Here is a 17,845-nt window from a genome sequence, read left to right as displayed (position 1 = left end):
CTGTTTCCAAAAGGTGGAGTTGGGTTGCATCATAGACCTCCATTCCTGGAGCTTTCTCTATGTAATGCTGCTGGATGGTGTGAACATGCTCTTAGTGCTTACACAGAGAGACTCATAGCCATATGAATGCTAACATCAGGAACATTTATGCAAGAACTCAGTATGACAGACTTTTTTTAACATTTGTGCCACCATTGTGCCCTCAATATGTTTTCTTATTTCACTCCCACTATGTTTTAGTATACTACCTGGTTCAGCAGCTATGGGGGAGAGAACAACCATTCAATTGTTCAACATGTTGACCCGAGAAGTTTGGTTGTCTTATCACAGTGACATTTGTGTTTATCAGAGCCGGAGATGTGTTGCTGGAAAAGCGCAGCAGGTCAGGCAGCATCCAGGGAACAGGAGAATCGACGTTTCGGGCATAAGCCCTTCTTCCTGAAGAAGGGCTTATGCCCGAAATGTCGATTCTCCTGTTCCCTGGATGCTGCCTGACCTGCTGCGCTTTTCCAGCAACACATCTCCGGCTCTGATCTCCAGCATCTGCAGACCTCACTTTCTCCTTTGTGTTTATCAGGCCAAACATGCAAGGTTCTTCTTGCCAAAGACATGATGACTGTCCTTTATGTAAGTGTCCAAGGGTTGGAGGAGGGCAGGCAGGATGAACACCAAACAATGTCTGTGGAATGGGCAAAGCGGTCGGTGTGTAGTTCCACCTCCGACAGAGTGTGCTTCATGGCTCCCCCTTGTCACCTGCTCCAGTACTGGGAACCAATGGGTGGAAATGAAGTGGAAGTGTGCATTTTTCAGTAACTGGTCAAGGTGCTGGGCCTGGCTCTCCATGAGGATGCATCTAGATGGTTTCATGATTCACTGAACTGATATAGCTTCTGGACAATGAGGGCAATTGCATCCCATATCCCTGTCTGATGCTGCTACTGTGCCCTTTTTATTTGCCCTTTTTCTGATTGCTGACAGGGTCAACTCCCGTCTATGTTTGCAGAGATAAGGATAGATCACCAAGTGGTCAGGGAGAGACAATAATTCAACCTGGAGATCATATACGCTTGGAGATAGAAGTTTGCAAGTGGAGCATAGAATGAATTCTGCAATGGGAAATGGAAGAGATGGTCCATGGGGCAATTGGACACTGGGAAAGATTAAATCAATGGGGGAACAGATCAGGCAAAGTGTTGAAGCAATCACAAGGAATGTTGTATAAGATAATAATTTTGGAAGAGTGAATGTTGAAGTTGTATAATCTGCATTTATTCTGATAATGTAATCCAGTTTTTGGATTAAGGCAGTACCACATGAGCATTTGCAGAGACCAGGTGAATACCATCCAGCTCTTGAGAATCCTAGTAAATATTGCCTGACTAGTAATGTAGTTACACTTATTGCTATGATGCAATAAACCACTTTGCCAACTAAAACAAATTCCTCTTCTGAAAAGGCTCTACAGTGGAATATCATCCACTATTAATCATTAGATAGGTCCTAACTACATAATAGACAAAGTGTCACTGAACTACCTCAAATAATCCTTACCTCGTGTCAGGTACTGGCAGAGGTGGCAGACGCCATGAGATGTCAATAATGTCAACCTGTATAGTACCATTGGGAGCAGAGTTGAGAAAGCAAGAAGAGATTGCATTGAGGGAAGAGATTGTGTGCAGCGGGGAAGACACGGGTACATAAGGGAGAAGAAAGTGCATGTCCAAACTTCTGACTCAGGGAAGCATGTTATCAATAAGCCACATCTTACATTCAAAATCCCAAAGCGTTTAATATGTTACACATAACTGATTGTATATTAGTGTAGTAGTGCCACTCGGGAGGACTTAAACTGGTGTAAAAGAGAGCTGGGAACCAGAGCAGTAGGTCAGTATGTACAGTGATTGAGGAGAAGGTAGAGGTTGTCAAATAAGTCTAACAGGATGAACAGACAGGACCAGGCTAATGAACATGGGATTGGCGGTCTGAACTGTACTTCAGTGCAGTCTGTACAACAAGTAAGGCAGATAAGCTTAGAGCCTGCAATTTACAATTGTAGATGAGAGGTGTCAGTAATGACAAACTGTACAGTACCATTGGGAGCAGAATTGAGAGAGCAATAAGAGATTGGATTGAGGGAAAAGATTATGTGCGGGGGCGAAGACACGTGTACGCAGGGAGAAGAAAGTGCATGCCCAACTTCCTGATTGAGGGAAGAGTGATATCACTAAAAGCCATCAATAAAATCAATGATTTTGTCACCATCACAGAAGCTTAGTTGAGAGAAGGGCAAGATCAACATTCCAGGGTTCAGATGTTTCAGACATGATGAAAAGGGATGTACAAAAGGGTAAGGGTGTTGCATTATTGATTAAGGAGAATGTCACATCTGCACTAAGAGAAGATATTTTGGAGAGCTCATCCAAAAAGGCCATATGGGTAGAATTCAGGAATAAATAAGGTACAATTGCTATGATGGGATTATACTGTAGGCTTCCTGACAGCCAGCAGAAGGTATAAAAACAGATCATGGAAAGATATTTAAAACAACAGGGTTTTTGTTGTGGGTGGTTTTAAATTCTCCAATATTGGTTGGGACTCCCTTAGTTCCTGAGATGGGGCATAATTTGTTAGGTACATTCAGGAGAGTTTCTTGAAATAATATATAGATAGTCCAACTCGGGAAGCAATCATACTAAAACCTTGTACTGGGGAAAGAGCATGACTAGGTGATTGATATTTCAGTGGAAGAGCATTTTGGGAACAGTGATCATAATTACATACATTTTAAGCTAGTTATGGACAAGGATAAGACTGGTCCTTGATTGAAATGGTTAAACTGGGGACAGGCTAATCACAACAATATTAGAAAGGAACTGGAGAAATTAGATTTAGGGCAGATGTTTGATGGTAAATCTACTTCTGATATATGGAAGTTTTTTTAAAGGCCAATTGATCAGAGTTCAGGACCAACATTGTCCTGTAAGGATGAAAAATAAGGATGGCAAGACTTGGAAGCCATTGATGACAAGACATATTGAAAATTTAGTCAAGAAAGGAAAGGAAACATATGTAAGGTTTGGGAAATTGAAATCAGACAAGGCCCCTGAGGAATATAAAACAAGCATCAAGTCATTGAGATGTACAGCAGGGACATAAGCCTTTTGGTCTAACTTGACGGAAGTGGGTACTGCAGATACTGGAGATTACAGTCAAGATTAAAGTAGTGCTGGAAAAGCACAGCAGGTCAGGCAGCATCCAAGGAGTAGGAAAATTGACGTTTCGGGCAAACGCCCTTCATCAGGAATGGTCCAACTTGTCCATACCGACCAGATATCCTAAAAAAATCTAGTCCCCTTTGCCAGCATTTGGTCCATTCCCCTCTCAACTCTTCCTATTCATATACCCATCCAAATGTTTTTAAATGTAATTGTATCAGCCTCCACCATTTCCTCTAGCAGCTCATCCCATACATGTACTAACCTCTGCGTGAAAAAGTTGCCCCTTTATAAACCTTGCCCCTCTCACCCTAAACCTATGCCCTCTAGATTTGGACTCCATTACCCCAGGGAAAAGACCTTGTCTATTTACCCTATCCATGCCCCTTATGATTTTATTAACTTGAATAAGGGCACCTCTCAGCCTCCAATACTCCAGGGAAAATAGCCCCAGCCTATTCAACTTCTTCCTAGAACTCAAACCCTCCAGGCTTGGCAATGTCTTTATAAATATTTTCTGATTTGGAGGTGCCGGTATTGGACTGGGGTGGACAAAAAGTTAAAAATCACACAATACCAGGTTATGGTCCAACAGGTTTATTCAGAAGGAAAGCTAGTGCTATAACCTGGCTTTGTGTGATTTTTAACTAAATCTTTTCTGAATGCTTTCAAGTTTCACAACATCCTTCTTATAGCAGGGAGACAAGAATTGAATGCAGTATTCCAAAAGTGTCCTAAGCAATGTCCTGTTCATTTGCAAAATGACCTCCCAACTCCAATACTCAATGCACTGACTGACCAATAAAGAAAAGCATACCAAACACCTTCTAAACTATCTTACCTACCTGCAACTTTACTTTCAAAGATCTGTGAACCTGCTCTCCAATGTCTCTTTGTTCAGCAACATTCCTCGGGACCTTACCATTAAGTCTTGCCCTGATTTGCCTTTCCAAACTGTAGCACCTCACATTTACCTAAATTAAACTCCATCTGCCACTCCTTGACCCATTGGCCTAGCTGATCAAGATTGCATTGTACTCTGAGGTAACCTTCTTCGCTGTCCACTACACCTCCAATTTTGGTGTCATCTGCAAAATTGAAAACTATACCTCCTATGTTCACATCCAAATCATTTATATAAATGATGAAAAGCATGGCAGGCAAGAACTTAAACAAGGAATCAGGATGGGAGTAAGGGGGCATTGAATCCATGGTAAGTTAGTAAGTAGGATGCAGTATTAGCACTGAGAAAGTGAGGACTGCAGATGCTGGAGATCAGAGTCAAAAAGTATAGCGCTAGAAAAGCATAGCAGGTCAAACAGCATCCGAGGAGCAGGAGAATCACCATTTCGGACATCAGCCCTTCATCAGGAATGTAATGGTTATTGGCGTGGTCTTAGAACACAGCGGGTAGTTGTTGGGTGTTTTTCTGACTGGAGGTTTATGACTAGTGGTGTTCCACATGGATCAGTACTGGGACTTCTGTTGTTTATAATTTATATAAGTGATTTGGATGAAAATATAAGTGGTCTGATTAGTAACTTTGCAGACAACACAAAAATTGTGTGGTTGTGGATAATGAAGAGGGTTGTCAAAGTATACAGTGGGATACAGATCAGTTGGAAAGATTGGCAGAGAAATGGCATATGGAGTTTAATCTAGGCATGTGAGGGATGATGCATTTTGAGAGGTCAGTATATGGTAAATGGCAGGACACCAATGAGCATTGATACACAGAGAAATCTTGGAGTGCAAGTTCATAGCTCACTGAAATTAGCAGCACACTTGGCAAAGGTGGCAAAGAAGGCTTCTGGTATGCTTGCCTTCATTGGTCAGGGCATTGAGTATAAAAGTTGGCAAATCATGTTGCTGTATAAAACTTTAATTAGGGCACATTTGGAGAGGTGCGCATAATTCAGGTCCCCACATTTTAGCAAGGAAGTAGAGGCTTTGGTGAGAGTGCAAAAGAGGTTTATCAGGATGTTGCCTGGATTGGAATGCATTGGTTATAAGGAGCGGTTGGACACATTTGGATTGTTTTTGCTGTGTGTCAGAGAATGTGGATAGAAGTGTATAAAATTATTAGAGGCATGGAAAAGGTGTAGAGTCTCAGCCTTCTTCCTAGGGTGGAAATGTCAAATAGATTTAAAGTGAGGGGGGAAAATTTAAAGGAGATGTGTGAGGCAAGTTTTTCACACAAAGGATGGTAGGTGCCTGGAATGTCAGGGAAGATGATCAGAAGCAGAAATGGTAGTAACATTTAAAAGACATTTGGACAGACACATGAACAGATAGGGAATAGAGAGATATGGATCACTTACAGATAGATGGAATTAGTTTAGAATGGCAATATTGTCTGCTGAAGGGCCTGTCCCTGTGCTGTACTTTTCTAAGTTCTATGTTAAGTAGCATACCTGGAATGAGATGATGCTACTTTCATATTAAATCTTCATAAAGGGATGTATAATTAATCAATTCTAAAACAGTATTTTCCACATGCGAATGCTTGCAAATTTGCTTTGATATTTTCAGTACTTGTCAATAAACCTAACTGTTAAAATTGAATTTAATTCCTGACAAAGTAATTGATTCATGCTGGTTACTGCTGTTGCTTTAAATTATTTTGTACTTACCGTAAAAATGTAGGATACAGCTCCATATTCACAAAACAGACCATCTCCAAAGCTACAGTTATCCCCAGTCTGCCCAAGCATGCAACTGCTGTCTTTAACCAGGTTAAATCTGAATTTAAAAATACATTTACAATTTGCAAAATATATTTCTTAGAAACCATTAAAATATTTCACTAGTTTACTATTTTTGTTAACAAGTTATACAAAATCACGCAGTTACAATAATGTCAGTTAATTAAACATAAATTTGTAAGAAGCAAGTTGTGTCAAATAAATTTGAGGGAATTTCAGTACATTGATAAAGAAAATGTGTGGATACTGTGTACATGTGAATAAAAATAAATGGGTTTTCAACAGTTGTAAAATTCCACATAGGACATTAATAAGATTAAGATGCACAGCTTTGAAGATAATGTGACAGCTGAGATAGAAAGTTAAAGGAATAATAATAATGCAGTGATTAATTAATATTCTTGAAACAGGAGGAATAGGGACATTGGTGCTTTCCTCTAATAAATGTTGGACCATTGTTCTTTTCAAAGTATCATTGATCTGGATTGTAGTGCTTAAAGAAAAAAATGAAGAAGGCTTTAAAGCAGGGTGCATGATTAACTAATGCATGACTTCAAGGAGATGTACAGAAGTTAATAAATTAGGTTTTCAGATGGCTGATGAAACTTAATTTGGGGAAATGGGAGGTGATGCCTTCCAGAAGAAAGACACAGTGAATATCTACATTAAACGGTAACGTTTCAAGAGAAGAAAATCAGAAACACATAGAAGTTTGGAGAGCAGAATTTAGAAAAAAGTGGAGGACAGATTAAATTAGCGTCAGAAAATCATTGGTTCAAACAAATTGCAACAAAATGCATCAGTAATTGAAGGAACTAAATTAAGGGTGGGATATAGGATGCTTTTTTCTGGATAGTATCAAGATTCTTGAGTATTATTGGAGCTGGCCTCAATCATGGAGGTAGAGAATATTCTTTGCATTCCTGGCTCGTGCCTTGTAGATGATGGAGAGGCTTTGGAGACAGTAGGTGGGTCACACTCCCAGTCTCCGACCTGCTCTTGTGGCCACAGCATTTATTAGCTGATCCAGTTAAGTTTCTGGTCACTCATGACTTCTTCACAGGTCGTTGATGTGGGGATAATGAGATGTCAACAAAATTAAACCTTTTTACATTTTTGCACTCATTACATAACTAGTTCAATTTTGTGCCCTTTGGGCAGCTATTTCTGTATGTTGATTACTTAAGATGCTATTTTCGAACAGGATTTGGTTGGTGATTTTAAACATTTTTAAAATATTATCAACATGTCAAACCTACAATGAGTTACGAAGCTCTTATTAATTGTGTCGCCATTACATCCCCTACTACATTGCATTGTTCTTAATCACAGAATTACCTGCCACAATGTAAGAGATCCATTATTGATTATGACTGCAGATATTGTATTATCATTACGGAATTGTTATGGTGCAGAAGGAGGCTATTTGGCCCATATAACCTTGTGCCAATATCCTAATTTTTCTCCATATCTCTGCACACCATTTCTATCCAAATAATCATCCTATGTCCTCTCAAATAATCCAATTGAACCAGCCTTCACCACATTTCTAGGTAGTGTATTCCATAACCTAACATCATATTTGTTGCTTTTCAATGTCAATTTAAATTCTATGCACTCCCATTCTCTTTTTATATGAGCACAAACAGTTTTTCTCTATCTACGCTGTTGAACTTACTCATGATTTTGAATATCTTTATCAAATCACCTTTCAGCCTTCTCCACTTCAAGAATAGTCCCAACTTCCTTATAACTGAAGTTTGTAATTCCTGAAACTATTCTTGTAAATTGCTTCTGCAATCTCTCCAGTGCATTCACATCTTTTTTATAATGTGGACCCACAACTGTATATGGCGCACCAGCAGAGGTCTAACAAGTATCTTGTGCAAATTCAACATCAACTCGCTACTCTTGTACTTGATGCCCCTACTAATATAGCAAATAAAACCATATTGCTTTATTAACCGCACTTTCCACCTGTCCCACCACCTTCAGTGGTCTACGCACATGTGCACCCAGATCCCTGCACTTCTGCACCCCCTTTCGAATTGTACCTCCTATTTTGTATTATCTTTCGATGTTCTCCAAACCAAAATGCATCACTTCATACTTCTTTGCATTGAACTCCATCTCCCACTGGTCTGTCTACTCCACCAATGTCCTTCTGGATGACCATATAGTTCTCCTTATAGTTTATAGTTGTTCAAGTTTAGTACCATCTCCACACTTTGAAATTTGCCCCACACACCAAGGTTCAGATCATGCATACAGTATATATATATGTGGAAAAGCAAGGGTCTGAGTAATGAGCTACAGTGCAAACCTTTCTCTGGGATGAAAAATATCCATTGACTATTACTCTCTGCTTCCTTTCATGCAGCTGATGTTGTAACTGTGTTGCTACTATCCCTTTTGTAACAAGATCTGTAAATTTTATGTCAGTTTGCAGAATTTTCACTTAGCATCCTCTTCTGACTAACACTGCTTCAGATGCATCGTCACTATCACTGTTGAAAATAAGTGCCAAGTCAGGTAAATGCAATAGAAAACACTGTAGGGTCTCCACCAACAATTTAAATGCATGCTCACTACTACAGGCCAGTGAACAGACCAGTATAACCTTTACCTTCACCACCAAAGACCAGTGTGAATCTGTTTCCTCAGCTCTACATGTTATACAAAGCATTTCTTGCATGAAAGGTTTAGGTGACCTCGGAAGATAAGCTGTTCTCAAAGGATAGAGAATAATATGTACTTAATGATAAAATAATAAGAACAAATAATAATATGTACTTAATTGTAAGTACTCTAGCCTAAGGTCTTGCAAAAGACTCTTAGGTTAATGCAGTTAGCTATTAAGTTCTATGTAATAGATTTATTCCATTTGTCAAGGCTGAGCTCCTCTTTGACGACTCTGGATATCCTTCCCTCAAGTTTTCAGCAACTTAGAAGAATACTAGTAACATAGATTGGTGGTAGTGAACTCACCCATTGCATTTCAGATAGTTCCATTGGACATGACCCCAACAGATAAGATGCCAGCAGAGCTGGTATCCAACAATATGCCACCGTAGGCCTGTGTGAACCTATCCTGATCTTGTTCAAACTAGTATGAACCTGCATGTTTACCTGCAGTGTGAATGTATATCCTGAATTTATCAAATCACTGTAAATTTGTATCCTGCATTGTATAGATTGGTGTTTATCCTCACAATTTCAATCAGCATGAACTTGCACTCTGAACTTGTATAAATCAATGTTAACCTATACTCTGAATTCTATAGATCAATATTAACCTGAAACCTTAATTTTACAAACAGTGTTAACTGACATTCTGAGCTTCTGCAGACCAGGATGAACCAGTGTGCTCACAAGTACAAATAATTATTTTCCTGTATTCTCAACACTGTAGTCCTATGCTAAACTACACCCTAGTTTGGGTAAATTAGATTGAATCTGTATCATCATTGTTACAGACTAATGTTGTGCGACCTCCAATTAGTTATGGATGTATGCATACTCTGCTCCTGTAGACTTTAGAATTGCACCATTTATATTATCTCTCTAGTTCTTCCTAATAAACCGCTGTATTAAATTTCATCTGCCATTTGTCTTCCCATTCCATCAACCTGTTTATGTCCTTTGAAATTCTGTTCTGTCCTCACATTTTATAATGCTTTCCAGTTTCATACCTTGCACAATTTTTAAAATTGTGCCCCGAAAGCTAGTGTCTAGATTATTAAAAAATTCAGGAAGAATAAGTGTCCTAACTCCACTATAAACCTTACTCCAGTCCTGATAAACATTACTAAGTCGTTACTTTCTGTTTCCTGTCACACTACCAATTTCATATCCTTTTATTCTATGTAGCTTTATTGCCCTTTCTAGAAGTTTCGTCATTACTGAGGTTAAACTAACTGGCCTGTAGTTGCCGAACTTATCTTTAGATCCTTTATGTTCAAGGGTGTAACATTTGCAATTACCCAGTTCTTTGGCACCATGCCAGTGCGTCCACAATTTCAATTTTCATTCCCCCCATATTCTTGGAAATATCTCTTTTGCTTTATCAACTTTTAAATACTGACAGCCCTAATACCTCTACCTTTCCAGATTTTCAACCCTTCAAGTGCCTGAATTACTTCCTCTTTTACCATGACATGGACAGCATCTTCTTCCTTGGTAAAGCTGAAAGCCAAGCATTCATTTAACACCCCAGCCATGTCCCCATGCATAAATCTCATTTTTGGTACCTAATCATCAACTCATTTACATATGAAACTTCTACAATTTATGTAACTATGAAAGACTTTTGGCTTCTCTTTTTATGTTAGCTGCCATTCTCTTTTCATCATATCTCTTTGCTTTTCTTATTTCTTGTTTCACTTCCCCTCTGAACCTTCTGTTTTCAGTTGAGTTTTCCATTGTTTCATCCACCTGATATATGTCATAAACACAGCCATGTGGTTGACTATTAACTGCCTTTTGGGCAATTAGGGATGGACAATAAATGTTGGCCTAGCTGGCAACACATTTGTCCCGTGAATGAATTATAAAGTCATAGAGTCATAGAGATGTACAGCTTGGAAACAGACCCTTCGGTCCAATTGATCCATGCCGACCAGATATCCCAACCCATTCTAGTCCCACCTAACAGCACCCGGCCCATATCCCTCCAAACCCTTCCTATTCATATACCCATCCAGATGCCTTTTAAATGTTGCAATTGTACCAGCCTCCACCACTTCCTCTGGCAGCTCATTCAATATACATACCACCCTCTGTGTGAAAAGGTTGCCCCTTAGGTCTCTTTTAAATCTTTCCTCTCTCACCCTAAACCTGTGCCCTCTAGTTCTGGACTCTCCAACCCCCAGGGAAAAGACTTTGTCTATTTATCCTATCCATGCCCCTCATAATTTTGTAAACCTCTATAAGGTCACCCCTCAGCCTATGACGCTCCAGGGAAAACAGCCTCAGCCTGTTCAGTCTCTCCTTATTGCTCAAATCCTCCAACCCTGGCAACATCCTTGCAAATCTTTTCTGAACCTTTTCAAGTATCACAACATTTTTCCAATAGGAAGGAGACCAGAATTGCACGCAATATTCCAATGGTGCCCTAACCCAATGACCTGTACAGCCGCAACATGACCTCCCAACTCCTGTACTCAATACTCTGACCAATAAAGGAAAGCATACCAAATGCCTTCCTCACTATCCTATCTACCTGCGACTCCACTTTCAGGGTGCTATGAACCTGCACTCCAAGGTATCTTTGTTCAGCAACACTCTCTAGGATCTTACCATTATAAGTGTATAAGTCCTGCTAAGAATTGCTTTCCCAAAATGCAGCACCTTGCATTTATCTGAATTAAACTCCATCTGCCACTTCTCAGCCCATTGGCCCATCTGATCAAGATCCTGTTGTAATCTGAGGTAACCTTCTTCACTGTCCACCACACCTCCAATTTTGGTGTCATCTGCAAACTTACTAACCATACCTCTTATGCTTGCATCCAAATCATTTATATAAATGACAAAAAGTAGAAGACCCAGCACCGATCCTTGTGGTAATCCACTGGTCACAGGCCTCCAGTCTGAAAAACAACCCTCCACCACCACCCTCTGTCTTCTACCTTTGAGCCAGTTCTGCATCCACATGGCTAGTTCTCCCTGTATTCCGTGAGATCTAACCTTGCTCACCAGTCTACCATGGGGAACCTTGTCGAACATTTTACTGAAGTCCATATAGATCACATCTACTGCTTTCCCCGCATCAATCCTCTTTGTTACTTCCTCAAAAAACTTAACCAAGTTTGTGAGACATGATTTCCCACGCACAAAGCCATGTTGACTATCCCTAATCAGTCCTTGCCTTTCCAAATACACGTACATCCTGTCCCTCAGGATTCCCTCCAACAACTTGCCAACCACTGACGTCAGACTCACTGGTCTATAATTCCCTGGCTTGTCCTTACCACCCTTCTTAAACAGTGGCACCACGTTGGCCAGCCTCCAGTCTTCCGGCACCTCACCTGTGACTATCGATGATACAAATATCTCAGCAAGAGACCCAGCAATCACTTCTCTAGCTTCCCACAGAGTTCGAGGGTACACCTGATCAGGTCCTGGGGATTTATCCACCTCTATGCATTTCAAAACATCCAGCACTTCCTCCTCTGTAATATGGACATTTTTCAAGATAGCACCATAGCACCTACATTCTATATCTTCCATATCCTTTTCCACAGTAAATACTGATGCAAAATACTCATTTAGTATCTCCCCCATTTTCTGCGCGCCACACAAAGGCCGCCTTGCTGATCTTTGAGGGGCCCTATTCTCTCCCTAGTTACCCTTTTGTCCTTAATGTATTTGTAAAAACCTTTTGGATTCGCCTTAATTCTATTTGTCAAAACTATCTCATGTCCCCTTTTTGCCCTCCTGATTTCCCTTTTCAGTGTACTCCTACTGCCTTTATACTCTTCCAAGGATTCACTTGATCTATCCTGTCTATACCTGATATATGTTTCCTTCTTTTTCTTAACCAAACCCTCAATTTCTTTAGTCATCCAGCCTTTCCTTTCACCCTGACAGGAATATACTTTCTTTGGATTCTCGTTATCTCATTTCTGAAGCCTTCCCATTTTCCAGCTGTCCCTTTACCTGCAAACATCTGCCCCCAACTAGTTTTTGAAAGTTCTTGACCAATGCCCTGCCTTATTTCCCAAGAGTAGGTCAAGTTTTGCACCTTCTCTATAGGTACATCCATATACTGAATCAGAAAATTATCTTGTATGTACTTAAGAAATTTCTCTCCATCTAAACCTTTAACACTATGGCAGTCCCAGTCGATGTTTGGAAAGTTAAAATCCCCGACCATAACTGCCCTATTATTCTTACAGATAGCTGAGATCTCTTTACAAGTTTGTTTCTCAATTTCCCTCTGACTATTAGGGGGGTCTATAATACAAGGTAAAAACAATGACTGCAGATGCTGGAAACCAGATTCTGGATTAGTGGTGCTAGAAAAGCACAGCAGTTCAGGCAGCATCTGAGGAGAAGTAAAATCGACGTTTCGGGCAAAAGCCCTTCTGCAATACAATCCCAATAAAGTGATCATCCCTTTCTTATTTCTCAGTTCCACCCAAATAGCTTCCCTGGATGTATTTCCAGGAATATCCTCCCTCAGTACTGCTGTAATGCTATCCCTTATCAAAAACACCATTCCCCCTCATCTTTTGCCTTCCTTTCTATCCTTCCTGTAGCATTTGTATCCTGGAACATTAAGCTGCCAGTCTTGCCCATCCCTGAGCCATGTTTCTGTAATTGCTATGATATCCAAATCCCATGTTCCTAACAATGCCCTGAGTTCATCTGCCTTCCCTGTTAGGCCTCTTGCATTGAAATAAATGCAGTTTAATTTATTAGTCCTACCTTGTCCCTGCCTGCCCTGACTGTTTGACTCACTTCTGTTCTCAGCTGGACCCGTATTAGATCGATCTCTTTCCTCACTATCTCCCTGGATCCCACCCCCCCCAGCCTTACTAATTTAAATGCTCCCGAGCAGCTTGAGGAAATCTCCCTGCCAGTATATTAATCCCCTTCCAATTTAGGTGCAATCCGTCCTTTTTGTACAGGTCACTTCTACTCCAATGATCCAAAAATGTGACTCCTTCTCCCATACACCAGCTCCTCAGCCATGCATTCATCTGCTCTATCCTCCTATTCCTTCCCTCACTAGTTTGTAGCACCGAGAGTAATCTAGATATTACTACTCTCGAGGTCCTCCTTTTTAAATTCCTGCCTAACTCCCTTCAGAATCTCAACCTTTTCCCTTCCTGTGTTGTTGGTTGTAATGTGGACGATGACCTCTTGCTGGCCCCTTTCCCCCTTGAAAACATTCTGCACCCTCTCTGAGACATCCTTGATCCTGGCACTGGGGAAGCAACACACCATTCTGATTTTTCGCTGCTGGCCAGAGAAACATCTGTCTGTACCTCAGACTAGAGACTCCCCTTACACAATTGATCTCTTGGAACCTGACAAACCCCTCGTTGCATTACAGCCAGTCTCAAAACCAGAAACTTGGCTGTTCATGCTACGTTCCCCTGAGAATCCATCACCCCGTACATTTTCCAAAACAGCATACCTGCTTGAAATGGGGATAGCCACAGAAGACTCCTGCAGAAGCTGGGGGTAGCCACAGAAACTGCCTACCTCTCTTACATTTCCTGGAGTTAACCCATCAATGTGACTGCATCTGCGACTTTTCCCCCTTCACATCTTCCCCCTCCCCCTTCACTGCTATCCATCACATACTGTTGCTGTTGCAAATTTCTCATTGCCTCTCACTGTCTCTCTAACTGATCCATTCGATCTAATAGGAATTGCAACCAACAGCATTTATTGCAGATATAATCCGCAGTAACCCTTGAACTCTCTTTAAATTCCCACATCTGACAAGAAGCGCATATCACTCTACTAAAGACCATTTTTGCTCCTTTATAATCTACAGACCCAGAAAATAACACCATCTTATTTCTCTACAAAACACTGCCCCAGGTTAAATTAATAGTTATGGCTTATATTTTAAGTTTAATCAAGAGACATATCTCAAAAAACATATAATCAAGAAAGAACCCACACTCTTCAACAAATTCACTTATCCGTTTCTGTGCTGTGAACTTCGCCCAAACTCCTCCAAGATCAGTTGTGAATTTCACTGTTTGTTAATTTTCCCAGGCACACTCCGATGTCCAGTGATACATAAATTCAAACGGCAAAGGCAGTAACTGTGCAGGTTGGTTGTGGTGTCTGTTTCTTTTTCTCTCTCTCTCTCTCTCTATCCTGCACTGACCTCACCATGTGCTTCCTTTGTCTGTTCTCCTCCCTTTTAAAATTAAAAAAACTACCCAAGAACCAGATCTAGTTATACCACCTTTTTTTGTTCATCAGTAACATACTGCTGTAAAAAATGTACCTGCACTATCTCTAGGAATTCTTATATCCTGAGCTTGTGCAAATCGACTGTTCACCTGTATCCTGAGCTTACACAGATCAAAATGAACCTGTAACTACACCACTACAACGCATGTGACCTTGTATCATGAACTTGTATAGGCAAGCATTGATCTGTATCCTCAACTCCATTGACTAGTGATAACTTGTACACTCACCATTACACATCTATGTTAATCTGTACCCTGAGCTTGCACAACCCAGTGTGAACTGTATTCTCACCAATACAGATCATTTTAATCTTTTGTCTAAGTTTATATAGGCTAGATTGGACTTGCATCTTTGTTGCTGTAAACCTATTTGAATATATATTCATAACTGTAGATCAGTGTGAACCTGTATTCTTATCACTTAGACCATGGATCCTTCCCTCCAGAGACCTGTTGGTCCTGCATCTTACTAAAGTCTCACTGCTGCAGACTATTATGAGCTGGAATGTCCATCACTACAAATCTATATCCTCACCAGTACAGCTTAGTGTTAATTTGTAGCCCATTTTTTTATAGACCAATGTGAATTTATATCCTGAACTTCTGAGATGTGTAATGTTGTGGAATAAATATGTTCATAATAGTTAGTGAATTATATTTAAGACATATCAACGTTACAATTTAATGAATGTGTTATTTCCACTGTTGCAGTGTGGGTTCAGATCAACATTACAGTGCAACTGGGTAAGAATCCCCAGAGAATCATGCTTACTTTCAGGTATGAACACCACTATTAAACAGGAGCCCCCTGCCACCAGACCACCTGCTGCAAAGGGAAGGCGTCGTCCAATCCGTTCAATCACTAAAATGATAATGATTGATGCTGGGATTTCCACAGCTCCTGAGATAAAGAAATCAAGGTAAATGTTTCCTCCTAGAGTTCCCAAACGCATGACAAGTCCTTGATACACCAAGGCACTCGTAAACCTGAAATAAAGAGGTTAAGTTTAATAAACAAATCTCATACCATTGCACTAATTGATGAGCCAATGCTCTTACGGTTCAAACTAATTGATATGTTGTTAAATTCATCTTAACTCCTTGCCTCAAGGTAAATCCTTGTGAATATTCACAAACCACAGTTATGTTCCTTTTCTTTTGCTATAAGTAGGATGAGGAGGCAGGACCTGACTTTACATTACCTGAAACTGGGAATTGAACCATGTGATGTTAGCAATAATTGGTTGACACATTGACAGTCCAGCCAACTGAGTTGATTTGATAGTTTGCTAACAAATTCTGCAACTTTATCTCTGTCTTTGTATGAATTGACATTAGTCACTCTCAATGGAAAATACTTCTTCCTATCAGCTCTATTGAAACAGTTAATAATTTTGAAAAGTTGTCAAATCTCCTATTAACCTCATTTGCTCTAGGAAAGAGAACCACAGTTTCTCCTGTCTCTTCACAAAACTGAAGTACCCCATGCGCTTTTAGCCGGTAAGATTCCTTGAGTTATAGGTACAAATTGTTGTGTGGAATTATGATGCAATGTCATGACCTTCAACCATTCTCCCAAGTTACTCAAGGATAGTAATAGAATTCCTATAGTGTGGAACCAGGCCATTCAGCTCATTAAGTCCACACCACCCCTCCGAAGAGCATCCCACCTATATCTATCCCCCTACCCTGTCTCTGCAACTCTCCAACTCCCATGGCTAATCCACCCAGCCTACTCACTCCTGGACACAATGGACAATCTACCATGGCCATTCCACCTACTGTACATATCTTTGAACTGTGGGAGGAAACCGGAGCACCCAGAGAAAACCCACACAGATACGGGGAGAATGTGCACACTCCACATAGACTGTCACCTGAGGGTGGAATCGAACCTGGATCTCTGGTGCTGTGAGGCAAGAGTGAATCATAGAATCCCTATAGTGAGGGAGCAGGCCCTTCGGCCCAACAAGTCCACACCCGACCGTCTGAAGAGTAACCACCCAGACCCATTCCCCTACCATATTATCCTATATTTACCCTTGATTAATGCACCTAACGTACACATCCCTGAACGCTACAGGCAATTTAGTATGGTCAATCCACCTAGCCTGCACATCTTTGGACTGTGGGAGGAAACCAGAGCACCCGGAGGAAATCCATGCAGTCATGTCGAGAAAGTGCCAACCCCACACAGACAGTTGCCTGAGTCTGGATTTGAACCCGCGTCCCTGGCGCTGTGAGGCAGCAGTGCTGACCGCTGAGCCACTATTCTGCCCTGTGGTATATACTGAACTATTGATGTTGAACTTTCAAGTACAATATGCGCTTCTTTTTACAGAAATACATACAAGTCAAAAGATAAAATAAATTATAAAAGATAACATAAAGAATATAAATTTAGTGGCTGTGTGGATTATACTGAGTCCTCAGGGGAACCATGGAATATTGTATTTGAAGAATGTTCAGAGAAGTTCTAAGAAATACTTCAAAAGGAGAGATGTGGTTCTAGAAAGCTGAACTGTGATTTCCTGTGGCTACAGAGATAATGAGGGGCTGATCACCCACTCTCAGCAGAAAACAATCTCCTGTGGGTTATGTCTCAGACTATAGATATGATATGAGTTGAAAGAAACGATAAAAGACATACTTGTGTTTTAAGCTTCAATAAATACACTAGAAGAGGATTAGATTACTTACAGTGTGGAAACAGGCCCTTCGGCCCAACAAATCCACACCGACCCGCCGAAGCGCAACCCACCCATACCCCTACATTTACCCCTTACCCCTTTACCCCTTACCCCAATGTGGGCAATTTAGCATGGCCAATCCACCTAACCTGCACATCTTTGGGTTGTGGGAGGAAACTGGAGCACCCGGAGGAAACCCACGCAGACACGGGGAGAATGTGCAAACTCCACACAGTCAGTCGCCTGAGGCGGGAATTGAACCCGGGTCTCTGGCGCTGTGAGGCAGCAGT

The 17,845-nt window shown here is 40.8% G+C and overlaps 1 protein-coding gene across 1 annotated transcript in view; it reads right to left on the bottom strand.

Moving 5' to 3' along the window:
- Positions 1–17,845, bottom strand: part of LOC122552970 (solute carrier family 22 member 2-like) — a 49,995-nt gene that overhangs the window by 10,478 nt on the left and 21,672 nt on the right. The window contains exons 7-8 of the mRNA XM_043696294.1: positions 15,638–15,852; positions 5,849–5,957 (exon numbers count right to left, since the gene is read on the bottom strand). Coding sequence (XP_043552229.1) covers positions 5,849–5,957; positions 15,638–15,852 — 324 coding nt within the window. The remainder of the gene's footprint in view (positions 1–5,848; positions 5,958–15,637; positions 15,853–17,845) is intronic.

The sequence above is a fragment of the Chiloscyllium plagiosum genome, chromosome 9, assembly GCF_004010195.1.
Source record: "Chiloscyllium plagiosum isolate BGI_BamShark_2017 chromosome 9, ASM401019v2, whole genome shotgun sequence".
NCBI classification, from domain to species: domain Eukaryota; kingdom Metazoa; phylum Chordata; class Chondrichthyes; order Orectolobiformes; family Hemiscylliidae; genus Chiloscyllium; species Chiloscyllium plagiosum.
Note: the sequence above shows the minus strand (reverse complement) of the source record. Positions and strands in the feature narration are given on the sequence as shown.